The 27,265-nt window shown below is 53.0% G+C and overlaps 11 protein-coding genes across 15 annotated transcripts; 3 read left to right on the top strand and 8 right to left on the bottom strand.

Moving 5' to 3' along the window:
• Positions 1–400: 400 nt before the first annotated feature.
• ABB37_00374 (putative 60S ribosomal protein L5) lies at positions 401–1,345 on the bottom strand (the record flags this gene model as incomplete). Of its 2 annotated transcripts, none has more annotated exons than XM_015796545.1 (1): positions 401–1,345. In XM_015796545.1, exon 1 carries the CDS (start codon positions 1,316–1,318, stop codon positions 401–403), a length of 918 nt encoding a protein of 305 aa, XP_015664553.1. In that variant the 5' UTR covers positions 1,319–1,345. The 2 variants fall into 2 exon arrangements, with proteins under 2 accessions (XP_015664553.1, XP_015664554.1); XM_015796546.1 differs by having other exon boundaries at positions 401–1,343.
• A 1,215-nt stretch (positions 1,346–2,560) lies between these two features.
• On the top strand, positions 2,561–3,373 carry ABB37_00373 (putative 60S ribosomal protein L5; the record flags this gene model as incomplete). Its single annotated transcript, XM_015796544.1, has 1 exon — positions 2,561–3,373. The coding sequence occupies one exon, from the start codon at positions 2,561–2,563 to the stop codon at positions 3,371–3,373; it is 813 nt and encodes a 270-aa protein (XP_015664552.1).
• An 862-nt stretch (positions 3,374–4,235) lies between these two features.
• Positions 4,236–5,048, top strand: ABB37_00372 (putative 60S ribosomal protein L5; the record flags this gene model as incomplete). The annotated part of the gene is made up of 1 exon (XM_015796543.1): positions 4,236–5,048. One exon carries the CDS (start codon positions 4,236–4,238, stop codon positions 5,046–5,048), a length of 813 nt encoding a protein of 270 aa, XP_015664551.1.
• An 862-nt stretch (positions 5,049–5,910) lies between these two features.
• On the top strand, positions 5,911–6,723 carry ABB37_00371 (putative 60S ribosomal protein L5; the record flags this gene model as incomplete). Its single annotated transcript, XM_015796542.1, has 1 exon — positions 5,911–6,723. One exon carries the CDS (start codon positions 5,911–5,913, stop codon positions 6,721–6,723), a length of 813 nt encoding a protein of 270 aa, XP_015664550.1.
• An 898-nt stretch (positions 6,724–7,621) lies between these two features.
• On the bottom strand, positions 7,622–10,326 carry ABB37_00370 (hypothetical protein; the record flags this gene model as incomplete). Its single annotated transcript, XM_015796541.1, has 1 exon — positions 7,622–10,326. The coding sequence occupies exon 1, from the start codon at positions 10,094–10,096 to the stop codon at positions 7,622–7,624; it is 2,475 nt and encodes an 824-aa protein (XP_015664549.1). The 5' UTR covers positions 10,097–10,326.
• A 1,961-nt stretch (positions 10,327–12,287) lies between these two features.
• On the bottom strand, positions 12,288–13,565 carry ABB37_00369 (protein kinase-like protein; the record flags this gene model as incomplete). The annotated part of the gene is made up of 1 exon (XM_015796540.1): positions 12,288–13,565. The coding sequence occupies one exon, from the start codon at positions 13,563–13,565 to the stop codon at positions 12,288–12,290; it is 1,278 nt and encodes a 425-aa protein (XP_015664548.1).
• A 2,914-nt stretch (positions 13,566–16,479) lies between these two features.
• Positions 16,480–17,210, bottom strand: ABB37_00368 (putative mitochondrial COP-coated vesicle membrane protein gp25L precursor; the record flags this gene model as incomplete). 3 transcript variants are annotated; one of them, XM_015796537.1, is made up of 1 exon in its annotated part: positions 16,480–17,210. In XM_015796537.1, exon 1 carries the CDS (start codon positions 17,107–17,109, stop codon positions 16,480–16,482), a length of 630 nt encoding a protein of 209 aa, XP_015664545.1. In that variant the 5' UTR covers positions 17,110–17,210. The 3 variants fall into 3 exon arrangements, with proteins under 3 accessions (XP_015664545.1, XP_015664546.1, XP_015664547.1); XM_015796538.1 differs by having other exon boundaries at positions 16,480–17,191; XM_015796539.1 differs by having other exon boundaries at positions 16,480–17,187.
• An 867-nt stretch (positions 17,211–18,077) lies between these two features.
• Positions 18,078–18,735, bottom strand: ABB37_00367 (hypothetical protein; the record flags this gene model as incomplete). The annotated part of the gene is made up of 1 exon (XM_015796536.1): positions 18,078–18,735. Exon 1 carries the CDS (start codon positions 18,528–18,530, stop codon positions 18,078–18,080), a length of 453 nt encoding a protein of 150 aa, XP_015664544.1. The 5' UTR covers positions 18,531–18,735.
• Positions 18,736–19,730: 995 nt separating this feature from the next.
• Positions 19,731–22,402, bottom strand: ABB37_00366 (hypothetical protein; the record flags this gene model as incomplete). The annotated part of the gene is made up of 1 exon (XM_015796535.1): positions 19,731–22,402. The coding sequence occupies exon 1, from the start codon at positions 21,948–21,950 to the stop codon at positions 19,731–19,733; it is 2,220 nt and encodes a 739-aa protein (XP_015664543.1). The 5' UTR covers positions 21,951–22,402.
• Positions 22,403–23,307: 905 nt separating this feature from the next.
• ABB37_00365 (hypothetical protein) lies at positions 23,308–24,277 on the bottom strand (the record flags this gene model as incomplete). The annotated part of the gene is made up of 1 exon (XM_015796534.1): positions 23,308–24,277. Exon 1 carries the CDS (start codon positions 24,118–24,120, stop codon positions 23,308–23,310), a length of 813 nt encoding a protein of 270 aa, XP_015664542.1. The 5' UTR covers positions 24,121–24,277.
• A 576-nt stretch (positions 24,278–24,853) lies between these two features.
• ABB37_00364 (trypanin-like protein) lies at positions 24,854–26,721 on the bottom strand (the record flags this gene model as incomplete). 2 transcript variants are annotated; one of them, XM_015796532.1, is made up of 1 exon in its annotated part: positions 24,854–26,721. In XM_015796532.1, exon 1 carries the CDS (start codon positions 26,309–26,311, stop codon positions 24,854–24,856), a length of 1,458 nt encoding a protein of 485 aa, XP_015664540.1. In that variant the 5' UTR covers positions 26,312–26,721. The 2 variants fall into 2 exon arrangements, with proteins under 2 accessions (XP_015664540.1, XP_015664541.1); XM_015796533.1 differs by having other exon boundaries at positions 24,854–26,392.
• Between the last annotated feature and the right edge of the window lie 544 nt (positions 26,722–27,265).

Below are 27,265 nucleotides of genomic sequence, written 5' to 3'. Positions count from 1 at the left end.
CGAGTGCGCAGCGCCGCACAAACAAAAAGGTGTCATTGCATTAACGATGCATAAACTGAGGATCAAAATGACTTACGTGCACCTTGCAGGGATAAAACTCGTGAGGTTGATGTCGTTTTTCTTCAGATCGCATAAAGCACGTTTGGACTTCAAACGAAGTCCGAGAATCCTTCCGTTCGTTTCATAAGAGAAACAGGACCCCGCAGCGAGTAGATTCCGCTTCCTCGATTTCTTCTTACCGCTCACGGCATCTGGTGATTTAAAATAAGAGAGGTAAATAATATTGAGAAAACGGGGATCACATTCGCACCTCCTCAGCCATCCGTCACTAGGAAAAGTGAGAATAACCGGAAGAAGAAGAGCGAGCCGGAGAAGAAACTGTAGCACTGCGCCTAGACTCTTACTTGCCCAGACGCTCGCGGATGGCAGCAACCTTCGCCTTCGCCGCGGCCTTGCGCTCCGCACCCGTCAGCTTCTTCGTGTTGTACTTCTTGTGCTCGGCGCCCTCCTTCTTCGCCTTCTTCGCAAGCGACTTCGTCGGGTCCGCGCGGATGGCGGCGTGCGCCTTCTTGTACAGGCCCTCGATGCTCTCCGGCGCGATCTTCGCGTCCATGTACTTCGAGAACTGCACGCTCTTCTCGTCGGGGTTCGAGCTCGCCTCCTCCTTCACCTGCTTCAGGTACTCCGCAACGTGCTTGCCGAAGATACGGTCGCGGTGCGCCTTCGCGTTCAGCGCGCTCTTCTCCTTGTTGTAGCCGGGGAAGCGGTTGGGGCGGTGCGGCACCGCGATGCCGCCGTCCACGGCACCCTTCAGCACGCCGAACACGCGGGCACCCGTCGTCGTGCGGGCGAGACCGACGTCCAGGATGGCCTTGAACGGGAAGCGCTCCTCGTCGTCGCCCTGGTCGTCCTTCTTCGTGCGCACAGCCGCGTACGAGCCGTCCGCCTCCTTCGCGCCCTGGAACTTGTCCGCGATGCCGAGCTTCGCCAGCGTGCGGCGCGCGAGCAGCAGCCCGGTCGCGTACGCCGCAGCGTAGTTCGTCAGGCCGTGCTCAATGCCGAAGGCGGGCAGCTCGTGCGCGTACGCGGCCATCAGCACCTCGTCGCCGGCGATCTTCGCCTGCACGATCTGGGCAATGATGTCCTTGTTCGTGATGCGCACCACAAGGCGGTACTTGGGCGACCCAAACTTCGTCTTGTCCTGCAGCACCATCTGGCGGCGCGCATGGTAGTCTGTCTTGCCCTCGCGGCGGCGGCGGTACTGAACCTGGAAGCGCTTGAAGTACGCCTTGTTCTTCACGACCTTGACGAACGGCATGGTGATTGCGATGTGTTAGTTTACTCTGCGTACAGAGTTGGTGGATGGTATTGAAGGGTTACAACCACAAGCATGTGGGCGGCGAGGTTGCACAGCGTGTACGCAACACCAGCCGTGTACACAAACGTGGCAAAACACACAAAATACACAAACCAATTTGTTCGTCAAAAACAAAACGGCAAAGCGAAGAAATGAATGCAGGAACGATTCTTAGTTGCATCAAACGGGGCTCCCAACGTCACCACGTACGCCCACCAAAATGCATGTGGAGAGAAACAATACGCTCGTCATACTCAGTACTGCACGACCTTAGCACGTGGTACACCATGCCTCTGGTTCCGGCAATTTAGAAGTCCATCGCAAACAAAGATCAGCCATAACACTTTTCCTTTTGCGAAAAAGCAGCCTCAAGACCGAGGCAGAATGGTCGCCAAGAGGCTAAAAGTGCGAATTTGGAAGCTTCAGGGAACACATCCCATTACCAAGCCACATGCGCAACAACGGCGCCGTTTTAACGCATTTCTCGTGTGTGTTTCCTTTCGTTTTTCCTTTATGCTGCTTCCTATAAAAGAAGCTCTTTAATTAAAGATCTCATTCAATTACCAATTTTTGGCAAGAAAAACAAAGGCGAGAGAACTCGTCCGCAACACACACACACACACACACATTACATCCAACTAAAATAAAATGAACTACTGCAGGTTCAAGGAACAGAACTACAGCAACACTGGAACGCTGGGCAGACAATACAATTTACGGGAGGAGGGGACAGAAACTGAAAGAGCAGACGGCACCAGGAACAGGTATGTCGACCGGCCAACGGCCTGGTTTCTGTTAAATGGGTCTCACGATCTCGTACAATTCCAAAAACCCTCCCCCGTGCTCTTATTCTCGCATCCCTTGGCACGAACACTTCAAAGCACTCGAGTTTGTCGCACATTCTTGAAAGGTCTCATCCCTTGCGCGACAACTAACGCGCAAAGCCGCATGTCCACCAACGCATCACGCGGTTCGCAAGTCATTGTCGCCCGCTGACACGACACCGAGTTCCGTCACGCGCCGCTTCGAAAGCAACCGTGCTCACTCAATTCCAACGATTCAGACGAACACGTTTCCTTTTTCCGTGCGGGTGCGGGAGATGTGCGTGTGGCGGTTGTCTTCGCGTAATCCGTTCAATTTCGTTTGTTTCGACAGTACCGCCGCCGCCGCGAGGGCAAGACAGACTACCATGCGCGCCGCCAGATGGTGCTGCAGGACAAGACGAAGTTTGGGTCGCCCAAGTACCGCCTTGTGGTGCGCATCACGAACAAGGACATCATTGCCCAGATCGTGCAGGCGAAGATCGCCGGCGACGAGGTGCTGATGGCCGCGTACGCGCACGAGCTGCCCGCCTTCGGCATTGAGCACGGCCTGACGAACTACGCTGCGGCGTACGCGACCGGGCTGCTGCTCGCGCGCCGCACGCTGGCGAAGCTCGGCATCGCGGACAAGTTCCAGGGCGCGAAGGAGGCGGACGGCTCGTACGCGGCTGTGCGCACGAAGAAGGACGACCAGGGCGACGACGAGGAGCGCTTCCCGTTCAAGGCCATCCTGGACGTCGGTCTCGCCCGCACGACGACGGGTGCCCGCGTGTTCGGCGTGCTGAAGGGTGCCGTGGACGGCGGCATCGCGGTGCCGCACCGCCCCAACCGCTTCCCCGGCTACAACAAGGAGAAGAGCGCGCTGAACGCGAAGGCGCACCGCGACCGTATCTTCGGCAAGCACGTTGCGGAGTACCTGAAGCAGGTGAAGGAGGAGGCGAGCTCGAACCCCGACGAGAAGAGCGTGCAGTTCTCGAAGTACATGGACGCGAAGATCGCGCCGGAGAGCATCGAGGGCCTGTACAAGAAGGCGCACGCCGCCATCCGCGCGGACCCGACGAAGTCGCTTGCGAAGAAGGCGAAGAAGGAGGGCGCCGAGCACAAGAAGTACAACACGAAGAAGCTGACGGGTGCGGAGCGCAAGGCCGCGGCGAAGGCGAAGGTTGCTGCCATCCGCGAGCGTCTGGGCAAGTAACACCTGGAAGCGCTTGAAGTACGCCTTGTTCTTCACGACCTTGACGAACGGCATGGTTGATTTCTCTTAAAAACAGAAAAACAAAAATAGAGCGGCTTCGGGTGATTTTCGGTGAAAGCCTTTTCTGGAGCGTCGCGCGAGCAAAAAGAATACTGAGGTCGACGGCGTCAGAAGGTCAGAATGAAGCGGATGAAAACGACGACGGTGACACGATGTGGAGGCAGATTCGTACGCGGCACACAAGAAGAAACGTAAGAAAAATGCTGAAATCGCAGAGGTATCTAAAAGAGGGTAAGCCAGCACTCAGCCCACGTGGCGTATTCGCAACGCATGGACATGAGTGACACAACAACAGAGTCCAGTCAAAGCGAAGCGACAGGAATGGGAGTTGAAGAAAGTAGTTTAATCGGCAACGCATAGGCAAACGGCAAAGCCTGAGATTTCTCTTCGTAGAATAAGAGAAGTTCGTTGTTGTTGTTTCAACACGAAAGGCAACAAGGGTAGAAATACCAATTCGGTGAGCCGTTCTGTTGGGCGCAAAGACCGCAAAATGTCGAAAACAAAAAGTGAGTTTGATTCGAAGTGCTGAGCGTTCGTCGACTTGCCGCACGTTAGAATCAACCAGCGCTGTCTTTCCTAATAGTCAGTTTTGTTTCTTGGGAATGGAGGCTCCAAATTAGAAATGAAAAAACAAATGAGGTTCCATTATTACAGCAGGCTTCCCAGCCAACCAAGCTTGAGCAGGACGGAATGCCGCATCAACCGTGGACACAGCTCAGAATTAGCTTCAGAGAACTAACAGCGTAGCCTCCAGTACCGCCGCCGCCGCGAGGGCAAGACAGACTACCATGCGCGCCGCCAGATGGTGCTGCAGGACAAGACGAAGTTTGGGTCGCCCAAGTACCGCCTTGTGGTGCGCATCACGAACAAGGACATCATTGCCCAGATCGTGCAGGCGAAGATCGCCGGCGACGAGGTGCTGATGGCCGCGTACGCGCACGAGCTGCCCGCCTTCGGCATTGAGCACGGCCTGACGAACTACGCTGCGGCGTACGCGACCGGGCTGCTGCTCGCGCGCCGCACGCTGGCGAAGCTCGGCATCGCGGACAAGTTCCAGGGCGCGAAGGAGGCGGACGGCTCGTACGCGGCTGTGCGCACGAAGAAGGACGACCAGGGCGACGACGAGGAGCGCTTCCCGTTCAAGGCCATCCTGGACGTCGGTCTCGCCCGCACGACGACGGGTGCCCGCGTGTTCGGCGTGCTGAAGGGTGCCGTGGACGGCGGCATCGCGGTGCCGCACCGCCCCAACCGCTTCCCCGGCTACAACAAGGAGAAGAGCGCGCTGAACGCGAAGGCGCACCGCGACCGTATCTTCGGCAAGCACGTTGCGGAGTACCTGAAGCAGGTGAAGGAGGAGGCGAGCTCGAACCCCGACGAGAAGAGCGTGCAGTTCTCGAAGTACATGGACGCGAAGATCGCGCCGGAGAGCATCGAGGGCCTGTACAAGAAGGCGCACGCCGCCATCCGCGCGGACCCGACGAAGTCGCTTGCGAAGAAGGCGAAGAAGGAGGGCGCCGAGCACAAGAAGTACAACACGAAGAAGCTGACGGGTGCGGAGCGCAAGGCCGCGGCGAAGGCGAAGGTTGCTGCCATCCGCGAGCGTCTGGGCAAGTAACACCTGGAAGCGCTTGAAGTACGCCTTGTTCTTCACGACCTTGACGAACGGCATGGTTGATTTCTCTTAAAAACAGAAAAACAAAAATAGAGCGGCTTCGGGTGATTTTCGGTGAAAGCCTTTTCTGGAGCGTCGCGCGAGCAAAAAGAATACTGAGGTCGACGGCGTCAGAAGGTCAGAATGAAGCGGATGAAAACGACGACGGTGACACGATGTGGAGGCAGATTCGTACGCGGCACACAAGAAGAAACGTAAGAAAAATGCTGAAATCGCAGAGGTATCTAAAAGAGGGTAAGCCAGCACTCAGCCCACGTGGCGTATTCGCAACGCATGGACATGAGTGACACAACAACAGAGTCCAGTCAAAGCGAAGCGACAGGAATGGGAGTTGAAGAAAGTAGTTTAATCGGCAACGCATAGGCAAACGGCAAAGCCTGAGATTTCTCTTCGTAGAATAAGAGAAGTTCGTTGTTGTTGTTTCAACACGAAAGGCAACAAGGGTAGAAATACCAATTCGGTGAGCCGTTCTGTTGGGCGCAAAGACCGCAAAATGTCGAAAACAAAAAGTGAGTTTGATTCGAAGTGCTGAGCGTTCGTCGACTTGCCGCACGTTAGAATCAACCAGCGCTGTCTTTCCTAATAGTCAGTTTTGTTTCTTGGGAATGGAGGCTCCAAATTAGAAATGAAAAAACAAATGAGGTTCCATTATTACAGCAGGCTTCCCAGCCAACCAAGCTTGAGCAGGACGGAATGCCGCATCAACCGTGGACACAGCTCAGAATTAGCTTCAGAGAACTAACAGCGTAGCCTCCAGTACCGCCGCCGCCGCGAGGGCAAGACAGACTACCATGCGCGCCGCCAGATGGTGCTGCAGGACAAGACGAAGTTTGGGTCGCCCAAGTACCGCCTTGTGGTGCGCATCACGAACAAGGACATCATTGCCCAGATCGTGCAGGCGAAGATCGCCGGCGACGAGGTGCTGATGGCCGCGTACGCGCACGAGCTGCCCGCCTTCGGCATTGAGCACGGCCTGACGAACTACGCTGCGGCGTACGCGACCGGGCTGCTGCTCGCGCGCCGCACGCTGGCGAAGCTCGGCATCGCGGACAAGTTCCAGGGCGCGAAGGAGGCGGACGGCTCGTACGCGGCTGTGCGCACGAAGAAGGACGACCAGGGCGACGACGAGGAGCGCTTCCCGTTCAAGGCCATCCTGGACGTCGGTCTCGCCCGCACGACGACGGGTGCCCGCGTGTTCGGCGTGCTGAAGGGTGCCGTGGACGGCGGCATCGCGGTGCCGCACCGCCCCAACCGCTTCCCCGGCTACAACAAGGAGAAGAGCGCGCTGAACGCGAAGGCGCACCGCGACCGTATCTTCGGCAAGCACGTTGCGGAGTACCTGAAGCAGGTGAAGGAGGAGGCGAGCTCGAACCCCGACGAGAAGAGCGTGCAGTTCTCGAAGTACATGGACGCGAAGATCGCGCCGGAGAGCATCGAGGGCCTGTACAAGAAGGCGCACGCCGCCATCCGCGCGGACCCGACGAAGTCGCTTGCGAAGAAGGCGAAGAAGGAGGGCGCCGAGCACAAGAAGTACAACACGAAGAAGCTGACGGGTGCGGAGCGCAAGGCCGCGGCGAAGGCGAAGGTTGCTGCCATCCGCGAGCGTCTGGGCAAGTAACACCTGGAAGCGCTTGAAGTACGCCTTGTTCTTCACGACCTTGACGAACGGCATGGTTACTGAACAAGAATAGAAAGTCCTCTTCAGGTGTTGTTCACATGTTTGTGTTGTGTTGCGAGATACATACAAAGCAGATGCGAAAAGAGTTCAATGAGGAATAAAAAAACAGAGGAGATGAAATGAGCAGCGAAAAAAAGAACAGAAAGTGTTTGATGGTCTTTCTTGCCACAGCGGCAGACAGAGAGAAGTGAATGCGCTTCTTCGCCTGAAGACTCACACGTGGCTTCGTGGTGGGGCGGTACGCAGATCCTTCGTTTTTCACCTCCCTTTTCTGTTTCTCTCTCGTGAAGCCAGCGTAGACGAGAAGCATCCCGTCCGGCTGATATGTTCACAGGCCTGTCTAAGTGCAAAAGATCGTATTTGGCGTTGGTCGACGGCGTTGGAAGAAACAAAAAAAAACGGCCTACGAAGCATCAGCAAAGTGCATCTTTGATTATTCTTCTGTTCTTCTGTTTTCCGTTTCATCTTGTGGGGTCGTGTAAACATTGCTTCATACACGATAACAAACGCGGAGGGTTAAGAAGGTAAACAACAAAAAAGAGGTTCGACTGCGTTGAGTTGAACGGAAATGGAATACATCGATCGGGGTTCGGTCGTGACGCGGAAGAAGAATTAAAAAAAAATGTACAAGATTGTGTGCGAGAAAAAACGAGCGCACTGCAGAATTCCAAGAAGCTAAGATTTTTGAGAATGTTAACTGATGAAGTCCAAACACAGAAAGGCGTCGTGTAATGACGAGCAAAAATATAGAAAAAAAAAAGAATGACAACGCAACAACACCGTTTAAGAAAGTGAAGCAACGTGTTGTTTCTTCTCATCCTCCTTTTCCCTCTACAAGTCAATAGTGCGGAGTGGTAGTGTTGAAAAGGCGAGCAGTGTTGTTGCGGCGCTCCAGCTGAACGACGTAAGCGTTCAACTCGCGTATGCGCGACTCCAGATGCACGATCTTGTCTCCGCGCTGCTGGATCTCCTTGTCGTAGTTTTCCACCACGGTGTGCATCGTGTTGCTGTCGGCGATGGTCTTGCGCCACAGTGACTCCATGTTGGTGATGTACTGCGCAGCAGCCATGAAAAGATCCTCGTCGTTTAGCTGGCCGGACGTGCCAGCGAGACTGCCCGCCGCACGACCACTGCGCACCACCGCCGCCACGATCTTCTGCGTGGCTGGAAGCGTCATCGTCTTCGGCGACGACGCGCGCAGCTCCGGCGGCAGCGCCTTTCCCAGTTGCCGGTCCTCCGTGCGCACAATTGTCAGCCGCTTCGCATAGATGTCGTTTTGCGCGCTGAAGACCAGCGATGCGGCCTCATCCTTCTGCAGCGTCTCGAACAAGGAGTCCGAGTCGGATAGAATGCGCACGGTTTTGTTGGCAGCGACACCACGTCGGGACCCAACTCGACCCTCCGCACGTCGCCGCTCCGTCGAGCTGCTGCTGTTGTGCCGCCGCCGGCGCGGCAGGTCTGCCGTGGCAGACAAAGAGGACTGCTGTTGCTGTGCGGCGGGAGTGGTCTTGGTGTGGGTGAAGGGCCGCAGCGTGGTGGCGCACGACGGAGCCCAGCTGGTAGAGCGCAGCAGCAACTCACGGTCGTACTGCTGAAGAACCGCCTCGCCGATCAGGGCGCTGCTCCAGGCGACGTGCTCGTCAAAGACGCTGAAGTGTGGCGGTACCCCACCGGCACCAGAAGACGACTTCTTAGCTTTGTTGGCCAGCACGAGACACCCGACGTCCTTTATCGGCACCACCACGCCGTTGTACATGTTAAGGTACAAGGAAGGATTGTTAGTCGCCGCCGCAGCGCCAGCGGCAGCAGTGTTCGATTGCATGTGCGGGGATGCAGCACCGCGAAAGGTAGCGCCGCCCTTGTCCGCTGCGTTGGAGCCGTCCGGCGACGACGCACTGAAGTCGCTGGGGCGCAGCACTGCAGCGGACTCCGAGTAGTTCAAATTCACCGCAATACCCGTTTGCGCCACCGTTGTCAGCACGTTCGTCATGGCACAACTGATCGTGCGGGGGAAGTGGCCGCGGACGTGCGCCACGCAATGCAGAAACTGCGCACGGCCGGCGGTTGCAGCAGCAGCAGCAGCAGCGGCACCGCTGCCACCGCCGGCATTCGAAGCGGCGGTAGACCGCGACGCCGTGCGCGGCGCACCAGAATTCGAAGCGCGGCACAGAATCGACTGCTCACCGTTGCTTGAATTCGGGCGCAACGCGGCATCGTCGAGGTACACCGCAGCGGCTGTCGCGTCCGTCTGATGGAGGGCCGCCTCCAGCAGTAAGCAAAAAAAGGACTGCAGCTCGGCCGCGGCGGCCCGCTCCTCCTCCACCCGACGCGCCATCGGAGCGTTGTGCGAGAGGGCGTAGCTGTTCGGGGGGCGGCTGCCCGTGCCTTTCGGCTGATTCGGTGAGAAGGGACGGGAGCTAGCACCGGTGCTGGGAAAAGTAATGGCGGTGTTGATACTGTCGTCCTGGCGGCTCTGTTCCAGAATGCTGCCGTTATCGTTGTTGCCGCCGTTGGAAAAGGCAGGGGGCGCGATGGGATACGCGAGTTCGTCAGGCGCGTCGAACACAAAAGCTGCCCGAGGACGCGCGGGCGAGCCTTCGTTGGCGTTGGTGTCCGCCAAGGGCGCGCCAAAACCCCTCGCTTTTGTTGCGGAAGGCAGATGTACTGCTGGCGTTGCGGCAGTCGAAAGCGGGGCGGAACTTCCATGAAGAAGGGACGTGGCAGCTGGCGGCGCTGCTTCGGCCAAAGGATCAGTGCGCGTCTTGGACTCCGCTGCGGCAGCTTTGCGCCATGCAGGCGCGGTGAGAGATGCGTTGGTGGGGTTGGCAGGAGTCCGCACACCGCCGATACTTCCCGCGTTGGACTTCTTGGAGAGGTGGGTGTAGAAGTCCACCAGCTTGGCATCGACGCTCGCCTGTAGCTGCGTGGCGACAGCCTCCAGCAGGTGGCCAATGCGGCGCAGCGGGTGCAGATCGCTGTCCGTCAACACACGGGGAAGCTGTACTTGTTGGTCGATGTTGCTGAGACTAGTGCGATCGAACAAACTAGTTTGTTGCGGCGATTTCTTCGAAAAGGACAGGTTGGGTGGAAACGCAATGCTGTCTTCTTTTCTGGAAGCGGTAGAGTCGTTGGAGGCTTCCCGGGCGGCACGGGCGAGAAAGGAAGGATGTGCGGAAGTGAAGGACGACTCATCGAAGCATTGATACGAGGACAGTTTCGGCCGTTGTGGTGCAATCGTCAACTGCTTCAGCGCCTCCGCGACGCGAAACAGAGTCTCGAACTGCTGCGCGATGACTTCATCGTCCAGCAACATGATGTACGTCTCTGCGTGGGGTGTGTCAGTATCTGCTTGCACCGTCTAAATAAAAGAAAGCAAGTACAACTAAGAAAAGGAAAGGGAAATAGTCAAATTTGGTGCTATTCTTTTGAATGCGCGTGGTACGCACGTGAATGGTACCTAGAGAAAACAAGAAATGCGGATCTTAGTTGTTGTCGTACTTGCATATTTTTAGAGAATAAAGCAAGAGGAAGCTGACCGCAGCTTGCGTGTGTTGAGAGGGCCAATCAACGTAAGAAGAGCGCAAAGAGGAGGGTGGGGGGGGGGGGCGACAAGTGAAGAGCTCGGCGTATTCGCGAAAGGGGGAGAGAAAGAAGACCACATCACTTAGAAAAAGTCCAGGTGTGAAAAAAAAAAATGTTGAATGTCTCCCCCGCCGTTAAGTAGCCTACATTTAAAAAAAAGAGAGGCTTGAAAATAATATGATGAAATGTTTTCTTTTTAAAACAAAGGAACGCTCGACATGATTCAAATAGCACGTACCACAGCACACAAAAACGACGTACACATAAATAGAGAGAGAGAGGGATGCTGCACCATCGTCGCTGTGTGTATGGTTACCTCTCACCTCTTCGCTGATGTAATTTTTTTCCCCCGTTTACTTGCTTCTCCTTTATTCTCTACAGCACTTCGTGAGAGGCGGAGCCGGGGGCGTCTGTCCACCCCTTCTACGACAAACTAACACCAAAACAAAACAAAACAAAAACACAATGTGCTGTTTTCAGAGACATTCTTAAGACGGGCAGAAGAAGAGCGAAAGACAAACACCAGCTCTTCGCCACAAACGATCACCAACGACGGACGTGAGAAGAACAAAAAACCTCATAAAAAACAACAACGTTACGAAATTTGATTAAAAACATAAGGGGAAGCAGAACGAACTGATCGCGAGCACCTACCTCCACCGCCATCACAGTAGCAACAAAAACTGAGTAAAGAGCGCAAAAGGCGCGTATGCAGAAGAAATAAGAGTAGCCAAAAGGAGAGGAAATCATCAACAACCCCAAAAACAAAAGCGTTCTGACGCTTTTGACAAAACAAAAGTCGCGAAAACAAAAATAAAACGAGCAGCGCTGACGAAAACAATTAATACTTCGAGCTCCTTAGGTAACAGAAAGCCTTTTGTTTCCGGCGCCACCACTTTTTGGTGAAGATAAAAGTACCAGCTATTTCACTATCGGTGATTCGGTTTGAAACAGGGAAAAGGAAAAAAATTGCGATAATGAGAAGATTTCGGAAATGCGTAGAGAAGGGGGAAAAAATAACGAATGGAGTATTTGGGAGAATGAATTTTAATAGACGAATAGTTTACAAGGAGAGAAAAGCGCCAATCCACTGGTTAGATGAGCGACGTAAAGCTTTTTAACAAAGACCCACGTATTGCACACGGATACACACACTAAGAAAACAATGAAGCATTAAGGCGATTACAGCGGCACTAAAAATAGAAACCATAATTTTCAAACCAAGATTGCACTTTTGTGGTGAGAGAAATATACTTTTTATAAAGCGAATAAGAAACCTGCGGCAAATTATCGAAAACATCAAAGGGATCATAGAAATGAATGGTAGGAACGCCTCTCTCGCTGCTTGTGTGTCAAAGGACGGAAAAGGAAGGGGGAAAAGAATTCGCAGGGCCGTTGATAGAGTCGCAAGCTGCTCTCTCTCTATATATATATATGTGTAAACAAAGCACCAAAGCACCCAATACAGCACTTACCATCACTCTTCACCCCCAATGAAGAGCTTTCGCAGTAGAGGGGAGAAAAAAAGATCGGGAATAGTAATAAAAAGCATAAAGAGAACAGAGAACAGAGGAGCAACGTCAACAACGATGACGACGGCGCAGCGCTAAAAGAAGAACGATTCGGGTGAATCACAAAACCAAAAAAAAAAGATAAGAAAAAGGGATAAGTACAGTGAGAAAGAAAGAACCGAAACGGAAGAGGAATAGGAAAAAAAACACAGCGTCCTTCTCCCCGCCTGCATTACACGCGGCGAAAGAGAAAAAGGAAAGAAAAAAAAAGCCAAGGAGACCAGAAGAAACGACAAAAAAAAAAGAGTAGGATAAGAGCAGCACGAAATTTACAATGCGCTGCGTGTGGAGGCAGAGAACAACGTGCAGAAAGAAAAAAAAGGAGAAGCTTCGACTGACTTGCCGGCGGGCTCAGCTCTCCGAGCTAGAAGATGAAGATAGCTCCGACAGGGCGCTACCTGTGCTACAGGACCGCCATTGCTCCATCCAGGGGTGCTCTAGAGCAGCCTCAGGCGTCAGTCGCTCCTTTGCGTCCAGTTGCAAGCAGCTGACGATAAAATCCTCAAAGAGCCTATCCTCGTTGCTGTGACCCACCTTGAGAAAGTTGTGCAGAGACCGACTGTTGGGCGGGTGTGGCAGACGCTTCTTGCCGAGATTGTACTTCATCTGGTCACCTTCGAAAAATCGTTCGGAGCGGCGACCTTGGCGGACCAAGTAGGGCGGAATTGGGCCGAAGTACTCGACAATTCGCTCCAGCAGCTCGCCCTCCGAGCTGGCGGGGAAGATGGGGTAGCCGTTTGCGAGCTCGCACAAGACACAGCCGAAGCTCCACATGTCGATGGCCGCCGTGTACGCGATGCCCAGCACGATCTCCGGGGCGCGGTAGTAGCGAGACTGGATGTAGGTGAAGAGCGGACGACATTCCTCGCAGGCCGAGCCGAAGTCGATCAGCTTCAGCGAGAAGTCTGTGGGCTCGCTGGAGGAGCCGCCACCCTCGCTGAGCATGATGTTCTCCGGCTTCAAATCACAGTGCACGATGTTGTGCTTGCGGACATGCACAAGCGCCGTCAGCAGCTGCTCCGATAATTCGTAGATGAAGTCGCGGGACATGGGCCGGAACTTGTTCGCCTGTATCAGTGCGTAGAGGTCCGATGGAAGCAACTCAAACACGAGCAGGTAGTGGTTGCGGAACACGCTCGAGTCGAGCAGCTGTACAATGTTTGCCTCGTCTTCCTGATCGTCTCTGTTGAGCAATTCTAGAGTCTTTATCTCCTCCTGCGCCTGCTTGGTGTAGTTCCGCTTGTTCTTGATTATTTTGATGGCTACCAGGGTGTGGAGCTTGTGATCTAAGGCACGCACTACAATGCCAAACGTGCCCTGGCCTAGCACCTTCAGCACCTCGTAGCGGTACAGCAGGTGGTCACCGACGACGACGCGGTAGTGGAAGTTCTCATCGTCAAAGCCGTCGTTGTTGTCAGCGCCGCGGACTGCGTTGATCTTCTTGCACTGATCCGTACCGCAAAAGTACACGTTGGGCATGTACTCCTTGACCTCCTCTTCTTCATAGCTGGACAGGTATCGCAGCATGGGTGGGGAGGGGCTGAGGCCGGACTCGTCGTCCGAGCCCGCCAACGGAGGCGTGTTGACGTTGTAGCCGTTTTGTCCTTCATTGAAGACGGCCTCGTGCATTTTCCTCTCCGCCTTGTCGTCGTTCATCTTCATCGCAATGATCTCGCCGTTGATGAAGTCGTTGCCCACGCCATTGTCGGTCATGTGGGATAGAGCATAGCAACTGCTCACACCATTACCACCACTGATGCCCCTATTATTATTATTATTGTTGTTGTTGCAGCAGTTACTGCCGCCAGTCTCCATGCCAGCGGCACTGTACGGCATGGCGCCGTTGGCATAGTTGCGCTGCATCATGTGCGGTGGGATTGCGTACTTTGGCTGGAGATCACCCATGCCAGGTAACAAGGGCAGACTGCTGCCCATGGACATTCCTCCTCCCCCTCCTGCGCCGGCAGCAGCTTGTCGTTGCTGCTTCATTTGCATCTCCACCCGGTTCTGGCGATCGCTGATCATTAAGCTGTTCGGCGCGTGGCCGCTCATACCGTTCTGAAACATAAGACCGGCACTGCCTGCCACGCCGTTATGCATGACCACGCCACGCGGGTAGTTTCCGGCGAAGCCCATCGGTGGTGGCCGCATGGGGCCGGGTAGACGGCGCATGAAATTGCCACTCGGCGACGTCGGTGGTATGGGTATCGGGCCGACGGTGCCGCTGCTGCCAGGGGAGATGGGCACTCGCGTCACCGGGATCATGTGCGTGCCTTGCAGGGAGGGAAGAGCATCGCTCATGCGGCCACTGCTGCCGTGACGCTGTTGCTGCTGCTGCTGTTGCTGTTGGAGCTGGGAGCCGTTGCCGCTCATCAGCAGGGGTGGTCCGCCGGAGGCGGAGGAGCGGTACATCTGACCTTGCGGAGGCGGCATCCTGCCCCGTTGCATATACCCGAACGGTGGCCCTTGGAAGCGTCCATTCGCGTACGGCGATTGCACGCCGCCATAGATTAAGTTTTGATGCGTCTGCATCGTCTCCTCCGAGTTGGCACTGTTCGTGCAGCAAAATGGATATATATATATTATTATTTGGTAACGAAGAAAATAAAGAAGCCTTCTGTGAAAGAACCTGTAGATTCCTTAGATTGTTTTTTTTGAGAAAAAAAAACGATCAACTCTGACGCATCCACCGCTCTTTTTCCAGCTTCTGAAACAAAGAGAGGTACACAACGAAAAGAAATAGTAGAAACAATAATAGTAATAATAGTAATAATGAAACGAGCTCAGCAATGAAAAAGAGAAGAAAAAACAGAAAAGTAAATTGGGGTAACGAGGTTCAAATTACTGTATATAAAATCAATCGACTCGACGACAAACGCGTCCGAAGCTCGATCGGAAAATAATTATGTCTTTTTTTCTTAAAGATACAAACAAGGTGATTGAAAAGAATAAAAACGCAGCTGCTTTGATGGGAACGAGATTGACAGATGCGATACATCACCCCACACAACATAGCAAAAATAGAAAGAAAGGGGAGAACGAAACCGAAAAGAAGCGCCAAAAAAAAAGTCCGCGAATACTGAGAAGAAAAAGAAAAAACAATCAATGAGGCTCTGACAGGGAAAAAGGAAAAAGGCACGAGCTCTACGGACAACAGGCAAGCAAAGCAGTCGAGGATAAAACCACCTTCCCCAAAAAAAAAACCTGTTCCTAGAAGAAGAAAAGAGAAAAAAGAAGAGACTTCTGCCCTAGAATGAATGACGACGGTGACGTCTGCGAATGGGAAAGAGAGAAAAAAAAAAGAGAAAGCGAAAAAAGGAATTTGATCTTGAAGATAAGAAGTTTCAGTGTTTTTTTTTCTTTTCGATTGTCAGTATCGGTAGTTCTAAAGAGACCACAGTCAACGATTCTAAGTGTAGTAAAACGAAAGTTATGTGTGTTTGCGCGCCTGCTTGCTTAAAAGTAACAACATAAAAATCATAAAGAACGAAATTTTGGTGATTATCTTGTTGTTGATTTTTACTTTTGATTTGGTTGGAACGTAGGATTGCGAGTAAAACAAGAAGGGCAACAGTCGCGATGCACCGATGTCGACACGCCTTTGAGTGCGAATTCTTCGCCAGTGCGTAACACGGTGCACGTGTGTTCTTTTCTTCGAATTCGTTGCACCGCGATGCGTTCACAGGTTTCTTATTCCTGCTTAACAAACAGATTCTGTGTTGATGTTGTTTGGGGCCGGTTTTTTGTTTGTTTGTTTGTTTGTTTGGTAAGGTATGTTTTATTTTTCGAAGTAAAAAGAGTACACATGAAGCAGGGTAAGAAGTTAGAAAGAAGAAGAGAGAGAGAAAAAAGAAAATATAGTTAGAAAAAACCTGGTTTTTAGAAGTCTTCCCCTGATGCTGCGGGTATAGTATTGGTTTGACCTTCCTCATGCTCGTGGTTTTGTGTGCCCACAACAGTCAGCACCCACATGTGCAACCAAAGATCTGCGGAGAAGGTCCAAGGAAGAACAAGTTATAATCGCCAAGGGCAGTCATTCTCGTGAGCAAAAAAAAAGTACAACAAACGAAACGTGAATGTCGCGAAGCGCCGTACCAGTTCTTTTTAAGCGCACTTAACGTAGACGAGACCGGCGTCACATTTGACGCACAAGAGACAGTTGCACGTAGTTGTTGTTGCTGCTGTTGTTGGCCAAATAGATTGCAGCAGCAATTTTTTTCCCGTACCGCACTGTTTTGCCTTGTTGTTTTTGGAAGATTGTTACAAAGCTTGATTTGTCGAATCATAGCAACAATAACTTTCCCAGGTGCACATCCAAATGGATGTGCACACGAAAAAGTGCACAAACACTCTTGCGTTTCAACGCCGTTCATCAGAGAAGACGAACAGAGGGAGAAAGAAAAAAGAAAAAAACATTTATGTATCACGACAAAGCCCATTATTCCCAACAGTTGGCATTCGTGAGACTTACGCCATTCCTCGCTGCGCCTGTGTGCGCTCCCTTTTCGACGCTCGATGCGGAGCAACTTCTTCTTACAGCGGCTTAATCAATCATGCGCTTCTTCTTGAAATAGCGCTTCAGGTGCCTCATTTGAAGGTACGAAAAGGCGGCAAAGAGGAGAATAAGGCCAATCGACATCCACATCACCATCGCCGTCATGTGCTCGTTGGTGCTGCGCATCTCCGCCTCGCGGTTCTTGAGGTAGATAAACTCGTTGTGCACCTCCGCGACGGTGTCCTCCATCACACGCATTTGCACCTCCATCGGCCGCAGCTTGTCCTTTGTCGCCAATTTGTCGTAGTCCTTCGCATCGGCACCGATCTTCACCGACAGCAGGATGTTGCGCACGCTCTTAGCGCTCTTCGTAGATTGGCGCGAGGTGAGGCAAATAACGTACTCGCCACCGTTGGCAATGTGCTCCGCGAAGACGCCGTCGTCCTTGCCCTCCTGCGCGTAAACCTTTGCGCCATCCGCGTTGGTGATGGTGACATCCAAAAAGTCGCCGTACGCTTCCTCAGAGCTGTATGTGATCTTCGCCTCGGTGTTGCTAGGGATTTCTTGGGTGAAGCAGCGCTCCGTACCGGAGGGTAGTTGAAACATGAAGCTGTGCGCCGCCGTCGCGCAGAGGAGTACCGCCGCAAAGGCGAGCAAAAGAGTACAGTGAAGCTTCATTGATGCGCTGGTGTACGTGAGTGTGAAAACAAATATCTAAAGGTGTCCAATACAAATTTTTCTTCCGTTTTTCTCGCTCTCTTCCGAAATCCGAGTATACTAGAGTGCAAGGAGAAAAGAAAAGGCACGCATCGGCAAAAAAGAACAGTTTGAAACAGTGAAAAGAAGAGGGTGTTCGGACTAACTGCAGATGGTTGCCTAAACTTTGCATTAGAGACTGCTGGGGAACATTCATTATCGTTTTTGTTCTTTTTTGTGGCCGAAAGCCACGCGCTGGGCGGTAATTGACGTTACGTGCGACAATGCAAATTGAAGGTGCGCCTTCGTTAGCACCCGCCTCGACGTCGTCACACGTGCTGTTGGAAGGCAGCACAAAGGCGGCCAAAAAAAAAATAACAGCAAATAAACCTCGTAGCTGCTTCTCAGAATGTTAAGCACTCATTCTGTCATTGTTGATTCCTAATTATTATTATTACGGGGTGCTTCGCTTCAGGAGCTTTCACTGTCTCTTGTGTGCACGTGCATGTTTCCGTGGATCGATGAGAGTCAGAGAGAAGAAAAGGAAACTCATTATGCGAACGCTGACCGATAATACAGTACAGAAGGTGAGACCAAAAAAAAAAACCAAAAGTGGATCAGCTAACCACACGTCTGCACAGCACTCAGCAACAGCTGCGGCTTAATCCAGATCAAGCGGTGCGGCCCCCCTGGTCAGACGGAAGATGATAATAGTAATATCCACAACGAGGAAGAGGTACAGGAGCCAAACGTCGCTGTTCTCAACCGTAGAGGAGGAAAAAAAAGGAACTAGCTGTAAGTACAGCGGCAGCAGCTGAAAACGAACGCGCACAAATCTACAAAAAAAAAGAAGCTAGACAAGCAACTCAAAGAAGTAATAAAACTACCTCTGACGCCTTAGCATGCAGCTCAAGGAGCCAGAGGAGTTAATTGTTACCAAATGTACGTCCTCACACCATTGGGCTGACTCGGGTGAACGGGGAGACGTCTTGCGCTATGTCATCCTCATTGCGTTGGGAGTCTAGTTGCTGGTGGATAAAAACAGTTGCCGATTTCATCTCCCCCGTCTCGCACTTCAACGCGTGCAGGCCGTTGTTCAGCTGGTACATCTCCTTTGTGAGTAGCTGCGCGTCCTTGTCACCGTCCGTGTACTTGGTGCTGCAGCACGCCCCGGTGCGGAACACGGAAGTGCAGTGAACCATAGGACGGTAGAGAATAAAGTACGCTATCAAATTGTAGACGAACCACACGACGGGCGTAACGACGGCTACGTAAATGGTGCGATTGCGAGTAGTGGGGATGTACGCGGCAGGGACGCCGACGATGATGAGCAGCACAACCGAGATGAAACTCATGAGGATCCACCCACGAAAGTGGAGCCCAGGTGCGACGGAGCTCTGCATCGCGCTTTGCGTTGCTGTTATCGTTTGATGCGATGTTACTATTATATTATTTTCCTTTCGCTACGTGCTTACAAAAAGTGTGCGCGCTGACCGCTTTTCTCTTTTCTTTTGCGTATGAGAAGTATGAAAAAAGACTGTGACACTATTTGGTTCCTCCCCTCAACGGCGTAGTGGAGAAGTCTGGAGTACACCCGAGAAGAGTCCTTTTTCGATAGAATGTGCACGCGGTGCAACGTAGCAGTGACAGCGCAACGCACACCAAACAGAAAGGAAGAGAAGAAAACGAGAAAATGAGAAAACGAAGGAGCAGAGAAAGAGAGCATCAATGACCATTATTATTACTAGTGCTATTTTCTTATCAACCAAAGGGAGACGTGGCTCATCTTTGCCAGATGATCGATTCAAAACTGTGAGAGTTCCTGATCATAACCGCAACATGGTGCGGCAACGAGCTTCTTTCTTTTGCCTGCGTTTCCTTCTCTACTTCTGGGAGACGTGGTAACCTGCTACCCGCCTCGGAAGTGATACTTTTCTGGAAAACAAAAACGGGTTTTTTTGTTTGTTTGGGTTTCCCGTGGTTGTTACGTTAAGCTCAAAAAATGGGAGGCTTGGTTTCCTTTTCATCGTTCCTTTCCCTTCGTTACGTGTCGTCATCGCGCAGGTGACGACGGCGAAAGAAAACCAAAGAGGTGAAAAAAAAAGTGTGCGAGCCGCCTCAACCTTACGTGTCCTTTTTTTTTTAAGGCAGAGAAATGAGTTTTACGCGGTGTATAAACAGCGCAGCGCTGCGTAATTGAGGGAGAAAAAGGAGTCCTCAATAAGAACTGAAGAACCAGGAAGGGTTTCGACAACGAGAGCAAACAAAATAAGAAAGGGTTCAACTTTACAAAAGAAATCAACAGCAACGAATCCCTTTATAGAATAGGGAGAAGAAGTACGAAATGAGAGAAAGGAAATAAGGAAAACGCCATGCACTATCTGACGGAGACCGGCGGTGCGCCATTCGCATGGTGCATGTGGGTGTGTAGGTGGGTGTTTGTATGTGTGAGGAGGGGGAGGTATGTGGGTGACTTGTCCCGCAAAAAAAAAAATGAACTACCCTTCCTTTACTTGCTTGTTTGTTTTTCCCACTCGTCTTCTTTTTTACCCTCGCTCTCCGATATCTCGCGCTCTCTCTCTCTGTGTCACCCGCGCATTCTCTTACTTCGCCTTTGCGAGATACTCCGCAGCGACCATGAAGCCGCGCTCGCTGAGGGGGTACCCGGGTCCAATGGGAAGTCGGTTCTCGAAGAAGTGGCGGTATACCTCGAGCGCCTCGGTGCCAGACGAGACCACCCACGGAATGGTGGAGATCCACTCCGACCCTTTGATGGTGCCGCTGTGCAAATTGGTCTGGAAGCGGCCGGACAACTTTTCGCCCCAGTGCTCCGGCGTGCCGAAGAGTATCATCGGGTACGGCTGCACCGTGGCCACCTTGCGGCGCACCTCCTCCAGCGCGTACTCGAAATCGGTGCCGATGCCGCCGGTTAGAAAGATGGGGAAGTCCAAGTTGAAGTCCGACTGCCGCTCCACCAGCTTGTCCGCGCGGTACGTGAAGTACGCCTCGACGTACGTGTTCTGCTTTTGCTCGTTGATGGTCGAGCCGGGCTTGGAGGCGACGCTGCCAAAGTCCACGATGAGGCCGCAGGAGAGAATGCCGAGAGACTTGGCGACGCGGTTGCCCACCTCCATCGCACCTGGCCCTCCCCCGGTCACCAGCGCCAGCGGCTTCGCGTCGTTCAGCAGCGGATGCTTGCAGGACCTCTTGATGTGCAGAATGCCACTTAGCAGTGTCATGAGCTCCGCCTCGAAGTCTCCCGCGACCAGGTTCGACCCGTACACGCCGAAGAAGGTCGCGTTGATGTACTCCTGGCGCCGCTCCAGCGGGACGAACGCGCCGGAGTCGCGACCGGGACGGCGGATGTACTGGCAGACCTCACCTTTTGCCTCATTGACATGAAAAACGGCAATGCCAAACGTGTTCAAGTCGCCGAGCATGGCCGCGTCCTCCTGGCTAAAGAAGGAGCCGTAGTGCCGCGAGGCTTTGGTGAAGAAAATCGCCCGCAGCTTCTTGCCCACGGCGCGCGACAGAATGAGTGACTTGAGGCACGGCGAGGGAAAGTAGCGGGTGAAGAGGACACCGTCGCTGGAGATATCGTCGGTGGCGATAGCGGAAAGAATGGCGTACTCGCACTGCTGATACGTGTAGCGCTGCACCAGCTCCTGCTGCTCCTCTGGGTTCTCGAGTCCGACGTAGGTGGTCTGCCTCGGGTCGGCCACGATCCAGTCGTCGTCCGACATTTCCAGGAACTGGCCTCCTTTGCAGAGAAAAGCGCAGCACGGCAAGTCGCCCTTCGGCGCACTCTTGAAGGCGCGCAGGATATCGCTGGTTGTGCTGCAGCGATCGGCGAGCGTCTTGCGCAGCGAAAACGGCACCTGCTCGCGGTAGGACTCCAGAGTGTAGAACTCGATGGGAATGTGCGTCAACTCGTCAACGGAGTCGCCGTAGAAGACGAAGGTGCGGTCACGACTGCCGACGTCGAAGAGACCCTCCTCCGGCTCAATCATGCGGGAGCTCATGGAGTGCAGCCCTTTTGGCAGCAGGCTGTCCACCACACGTCCAAACACGGTGCGGAAGTGCATGGAGTAGCCGCGCACCATCAGCACGCCGAACGCCGAGGCGACACGCGTGTGCCCTTCGTGGAACTCCTGGTGAAGGCGAATGAGGTCCTTGTAGGCGGTGCCGGTGCACAGCGCCGCCCCGATCGTGGGTAGCAGGCCGTGGATCTCGCCGCTGTAGGTGAAGGTGCCTTGCAGTACGGGCAGGTATGCCACCACGCGCCCGTCGATGATCTGCAGGTCCCACGAGGGTTCGGCGCCGACGCCGTACACCAGTAGCTGCTGCCCACGCTGGTTCACCGCGTGCAGCAGACGCGCAATGTAGCTCATCTCCCGCACGACACGGTTGCCCTCCAACGCGAAGAGCTTGCCGACGTGGGCGCCGACGTTGATGTAGTCCAGCATTAGCACTGCCAGCGGCGACAAGGCCACCAGGTCCATCGAGATGGTGCAGGTGCGATTGGCGTGGTCGATGTTGATGACGACGTTCTCCGCGTTGACGCCGAGCTGCGTGATCGACGAGCGCAGCACGAAATCGCACGTCACGCCCGTCGCGAGGCCGCGAAACTGCGGGTGCAGCTGCGAGATGATGGCCTTCGCCTTGGCGGATTGGCGGTTGACGCGGCTGTAGCTGGTGATGCGGGCATCGCGCGTAGCCAGGTCAAACGGGTTGCGGTACTTGCCACGGGAGATGGTGTAGCCCTCGCCTTGCTTGTGTTTGGTGACCGTGTCGGGGTACCAACGGCACGACTCGGAAGGCATGGTGAAGACTTGTGCGCGTGAACAAAGAGGGGAAAAAAGTGATACTACGGAAGTGTGAGTTTCAAGTGCGCGAGGGAAGTGGCATGAACACGCTGATGATCAGCAGCTGCTCTTTTTTTTCTCTCAAACCTAATAGTTTTCTTCCTTTCCTTTGCTTTTCAACGTAGCGAGTAAAGGTATTGTATTGTGGTCTCGTCTCCTCATGTGCAACCGGCAGAGACGGGTGGAAAAGAGTATTCGTTTTCTACACAACCTGGCCCTTTTACAAAGTGGCGGTCAAGTAGCTCAGCAAAAGAAAACCCTCTGTGGTGCCTGTTCAGTCGACGGCAATAGGCAGAACAGGGGGGAGAAAAAAAGAACAAAGCAAACGTGCTATGAGAGAAAGAGGTAGCGCTGACAAAATGACACTTCAAGATGGAAAAGAAAATGCTTAAAAGAATGAAATAATAGCTGAGACAGTAGAGACGTCACAGCAGAAGAAAAGAGGGGGGAAAGAAGAGGAGGCGGAATGCGATACGTATTATCAAGAGAAAACACATCAATGTCATGAAACAGCCAGTTCAAGAAGCACAGCGTCGCGCATCTTCGTTCAAAATCACGCCACCAGCGTGAGGACTTGTCTGACCATCAAGAAAAGCCTGGCGCTGAGCAACACGCCAACGATCTGATGGCAAAGAACAAAAGCGCTCGCCTAAATTCTTCTTCGCCGCCCTACTTGTGAAAAAACAACGACACATCAGCACATTGGCACTCATTCGTTCTGTTGTGAACGCACCTTTCTTTATTATTCTTCACCTTACACTGCAATGTGTCACCTCCCTACAACAAGCTAGGCAAATCCAACGGAGAGGAAAACTGGTACAGTGGAACAAAGCGCAGCAACGAGACGACTGGGCAGAGAAGGGGAGGGGAAAGTCAAAGGTGATTAAAAAAAAACCTCGTCACGGCCCTCCAACGCGCTCCCTTCGCTCTCAACGTACATTTCAGTGCTTCTTTTTTCTTTTCTTTAGGACATTTGTTACGTTATTAATCGATGAGAATTAAGAGGAAAGCACTCACACGCGCGCACACACACACACACATCAAGAAAGAGGTGAATGCACAACGCTCACACGTACACATCTCAGCCAACCCGTTTCCAGGGAAGAGGAACGGCAACTATAAAAAGACCAGCAAAGCCGATCGTGATACAAACCGTTTGGAAGAAAAAAGGTCCAGCGCTTCCTCTTGTTCTTCGCGCGTCAGTACCGCTTTTTTGTGTGAGCGTACCTGCTCCGGCTCTTTTCTTAATGCCTGGATCCATGTACCTGCCCAAACTCGCGCCAAACCCAAAACACATTCGCAACTCGACTCTGACTTAGCGGCGGTGACGCGCGTTCTTACCGGGGCGCTTTTTGCCACCAGGGTGGAGGTTACGAGCACGTGGAGTGTTTTGCGTCTTCGTCCGCTTCGCCCCCCTCCCGCCGTCCTCGTCTTCGTCGACGATGCCGCGCAGGGCGTCGTCGTTGCCGCGTCGCTTCTTGCGCCAGTCGCTGAGGTTGTCCTGCATGTCCCGCTTGTACTTGGCCCGCTGCCGCAGCACCTCCGCCTGCACTTCCTTGCCGTATTTCTTCTGTTCCTTCATGGAGCGGCGGTGCGCCTGGGCCTCAATGCGTGCCTTCGACGCCTCCATCGCCTGGCGCACGTCATTCATGTGCACGTCGCTCTTGTACATCTCCGCGTAGTAGTCATCCGGCCGCTTCCACGGCACGTTCGCCTCCTCTAACAAGGAAATGCCACGCGCCACGGACAGCAAGGTCTGCTGAATAAAAGCCTCCTCGCGCTTCGGGTCGTCGTCGGCGTTCAGGTCGCTCGGGAGAGAGCGTGTGGACGTGAGGGCCATGCGCTCCACCCACTGCGCTGGCTCGTTGAACTCGACCCTGGTGGCATCTGCGGCTGGAGACGGCGCCGCCTTCTTCTCTTCCTCTTCTCCCTCTTCCTCCTCTACCGCAGCCTCGGCATCGGAGTCCGTCACGATGTCGTCGTCATCGTCCACCAGCTCCTCCTCGTCCTCCTCTTCGTCTCCTTCCTCTTGAACGCGGTCGCGGTCATTCTCCGCCTGCGCCTCTGCCCTCTTGACGCTGCGCAGGAGGTTCCCCTTCTTCTTCGCAGCGATCTCGTAGACCGGCATGGGCGCTCACTATCAAAAAAACAACAACAAAAAATCTTTAAAAAATAACAGGGAAAAAACTTTTTGGTGTGGCGAAAGTAACAAAGAATTATGGTATTTGGAAAAAGGGGGAGGGGAGTGCTCCTTTTATACGCGTGAAGTTTCTCCTGTTTTCTCTTCGTTTGGTTTGATTGATGGAAGGAATCAAGTTGAAGCATGTGATCGATATTGGGAGTACGTCGGTCATGGTGACGGGGAAAAGAAAAAAAAGGAGTAGGAGCAATGACAAAGGCGAATAAGGAAATGATTTGAGGCAAAGAGCACGCGCACACGGGCACACAGAACAAGCAAAAAACATGACGAGGAAAAAAAGACTTTGTTACTGAGCATCAGTCGAAATGGTGGAAAAAAGTGTGTTGGAAGCACGAAAAGGTACTTTACTGATCCTCGAAACAGTAACTCTCTATTCTCTTCTTTCTTCCTTCTGGGCAGAAGGACAGCCAAGTTTTAAAAGAGTAAATTCTATTTTGGACGCGTTCAACACGCTGCGCTGCCACAACTTTGAAAAAAGTGCAGGGAAAAGATAGCATACATACGACTCACGAGTGAGCTCAAGAAAAAAAATGGTGAAACACTTACATAGAGATCAGAAGCAGAAGCAATTTAACATCTGCACTTCCTTTCAAAAAATGATATGTGGAGACCGAAGGCCCCCACCGCCACGCTGCCTTTCGCTCGAAGACGCATCCATCAATCACATGGCACCCGAAGCAACCGTCGTCGCGTTCGCCGTCTCGGACCTGTCGCGTATGTTGCTTCCCTTCATGTACGACTCGTAGATGGAGGTCACACGCTCACACTGTGTGGTGAGGCGCAGCAGCAGCAGCTGCAGATCGTCGATCGTCTTGTCCTTCTCCGAAATTAAGTCATGCACCTTCTGCTCCAGCTCCTTCATATCGTCGGGGTTGATGTTGGCGCGCTTCAGCAGCTCCGTCAGCTTTGCATCACGGCCGTCCAGTTCGGTCTGCACAAGCTCGAGCTTCTTCTGAATGAGCACACGACGAAACGCGGATTTGCGCTGAATGTCCTGGAGCATCGCGTTGTACTTCTTCAAGATTATGTCGCGATCCTCCACGAGTTTAGCGTACCGTTGGGTGAGCACCTCGTGCTCCCACGAAAGAGTCTTGTACTCTTGGTCGGTGTTCTTGACCCGGCGCTTCACCTCTGCTAATGCCTCCTTGTCCGCTAAGTAATTTTCGAGCTCAATCTCTAAGTTTTTCTTCTGCTGCTGCAGGTTTGCCAGCGGCTCCGTCAGCTTTTTATTGCGCTGGGCGACCTCGTACATCGCTTTCTCGTTGTGCGTCTCGGTCCGCTTGCGCGCGTACACCTCGTCCTTCAGCGTGCGAATCGTTTCTAAGTTGTTAGAGGTAATTTCGCTGAAGTAGTCCTTGATCTCCTTGAAGGTGCGCTCATGGGTCTCCTTCAGCTCCGCGATGTGCTGCTCCTTGCGCTCCTCTATACGGCCGATCTCCTCTTTGCGTGCCTCGTCCATCTCCTCGCGTGCGCTCTTCAGCAGCTGCTCGTACTTCAGATGCATCTCCTTCATCTCACGCTCAAACTGCGCCTGCTGCTCTGCGATTTCCTTGTCTTGCTGGGTCGACAAGGCGCGCTGCTGTTCGAGGTGCCGCACCTCCAGCTCGCGATCGGCCAGCTTCGCGTCGCGCAGGTCGCGGGAGATGCTACTCTCCGCCGCGCGGTACTCCTCCACCTTGTTGACGAGCGCACGGTGCGCCTCCTCTTTCATGCTGGACAGCTCCAGCTGGTTCTCATAGAGCAGATGGCGAATCTTCTGCTTGAACACCTCTTTCTCCACCGCGTGGCGCTCCGTGTGCTCCTGCTTCTCCTGCTCCTTTTCCCGCAGCGCCTCCTTCACCTCTTCCAGGTCCTTCTTGGAAATGTTCCAAAAAGCAATAATGCGGTCGCGCTCGAGTTGGAAGTAGTTCCGCATAGCCTTTGTCTTCTGCAGCGCATCCGTTGCCATCCAGATTTCCTTGCCGTCGACGACAGCCGGCGCTGCCGCTGGCGGGGCCGTGACTCCGGCAGCAGTGCCATTCGCTGCTGACTTCTTCGCTGTGGCGTTTTTTTTTCCTGCCTTGGCGTCACCTCCCGCAGCCTTCGTCTTGGCCTGCGCTTTGGCCTGTTTTGGAGGCATCTTGAGTGCAAAAGCTGTTCGAGGTGCTTCCCGGGCCGAACGAAATGAGAGCTACGCAATCACCCTGGTGTGGCTTAATCTTCACAACGCACAAGAGAGGGGTGGGGAAAAAAAAGCTAGTGATGAGAGAGAAAAGAGTGTTCTGCCTTGACTTTCGCATAAAAATAAGGAAAGAGAAGAAAGCACGCTACGGACCCGATGCTCGTCTTCGGGAAGCGATGGTTTGTATTGCGGAGATGCGAAAAGGCAGAATCATACTTTACATAAAATCAACGGTACAAACAATTCACAGGTGTGTATTAGCCCGTAACGTGGCTTTTACTTTTCTTCTATTCGTTCAGAAACGCCACGCCTAGCCGCACGTTCTATTGGAGACAAGATTTGCCAAACGACACGTTCGCAACCACACTATCAGGGAACCCCAAAGGGGAAAAGATAAGGCTCATGGAAGGTGAGAAAAAGAGAGGAAACGAAACGCATGAGCGATATCAGAAAAGCAATTTAGACAGAATGGGTTTCTGCTTGCTTTTCAGCAGCTTTACCACCAACTGAATCAGCCTTTCTTTTTAACAACCATTGCTGGGATGCAGCTTCTTTGTTGTTTTTGATGTTGAGAAGCAACCCTCGCATGAGCATGGGAGTTACTCGAAGCGAGATCTAGTTTTGATCCCCCACACAAACGCGATGGCGTCAAACACTTCGCCACAGAAGCACCTGTTCCAAAAACAGAGAAGACACGCGCCAACTGACAAGACTCCCCTTACGCAACAATCGGGTTGATGTGCCATGAAATGCAGTGAAGTGAAGATTAACAGAAGGCTGTTGTGGTTGTTTTTCACGTGCACTTACAGTATGTAATTACACGCATTATAGAGACATATTAACCGTGAAAAAGAAAGAGGTAATCTGCGTTGTAGTTTTTTTTTGCTTTTTAGGAACTCGAGACAATCCACG

Source organism: Leptomonas pyrrhocoris (genome assembly GCF_001293395.1).
Source record: "Leptomonas pyrrhocoris isolate H10 chromosome Unknown, whole genome shotgun sequence".
Lineage (NCBI taxonomy): Eukaryota > Euglenozoa > Kinetoplastea > Trypanosomatida > Trypanosomatidae > Leptomonas > Leptomonas pyrrhocoris.
This window is presented reverse-complemented; position numbering and strand designations above follow the sequence as displayed.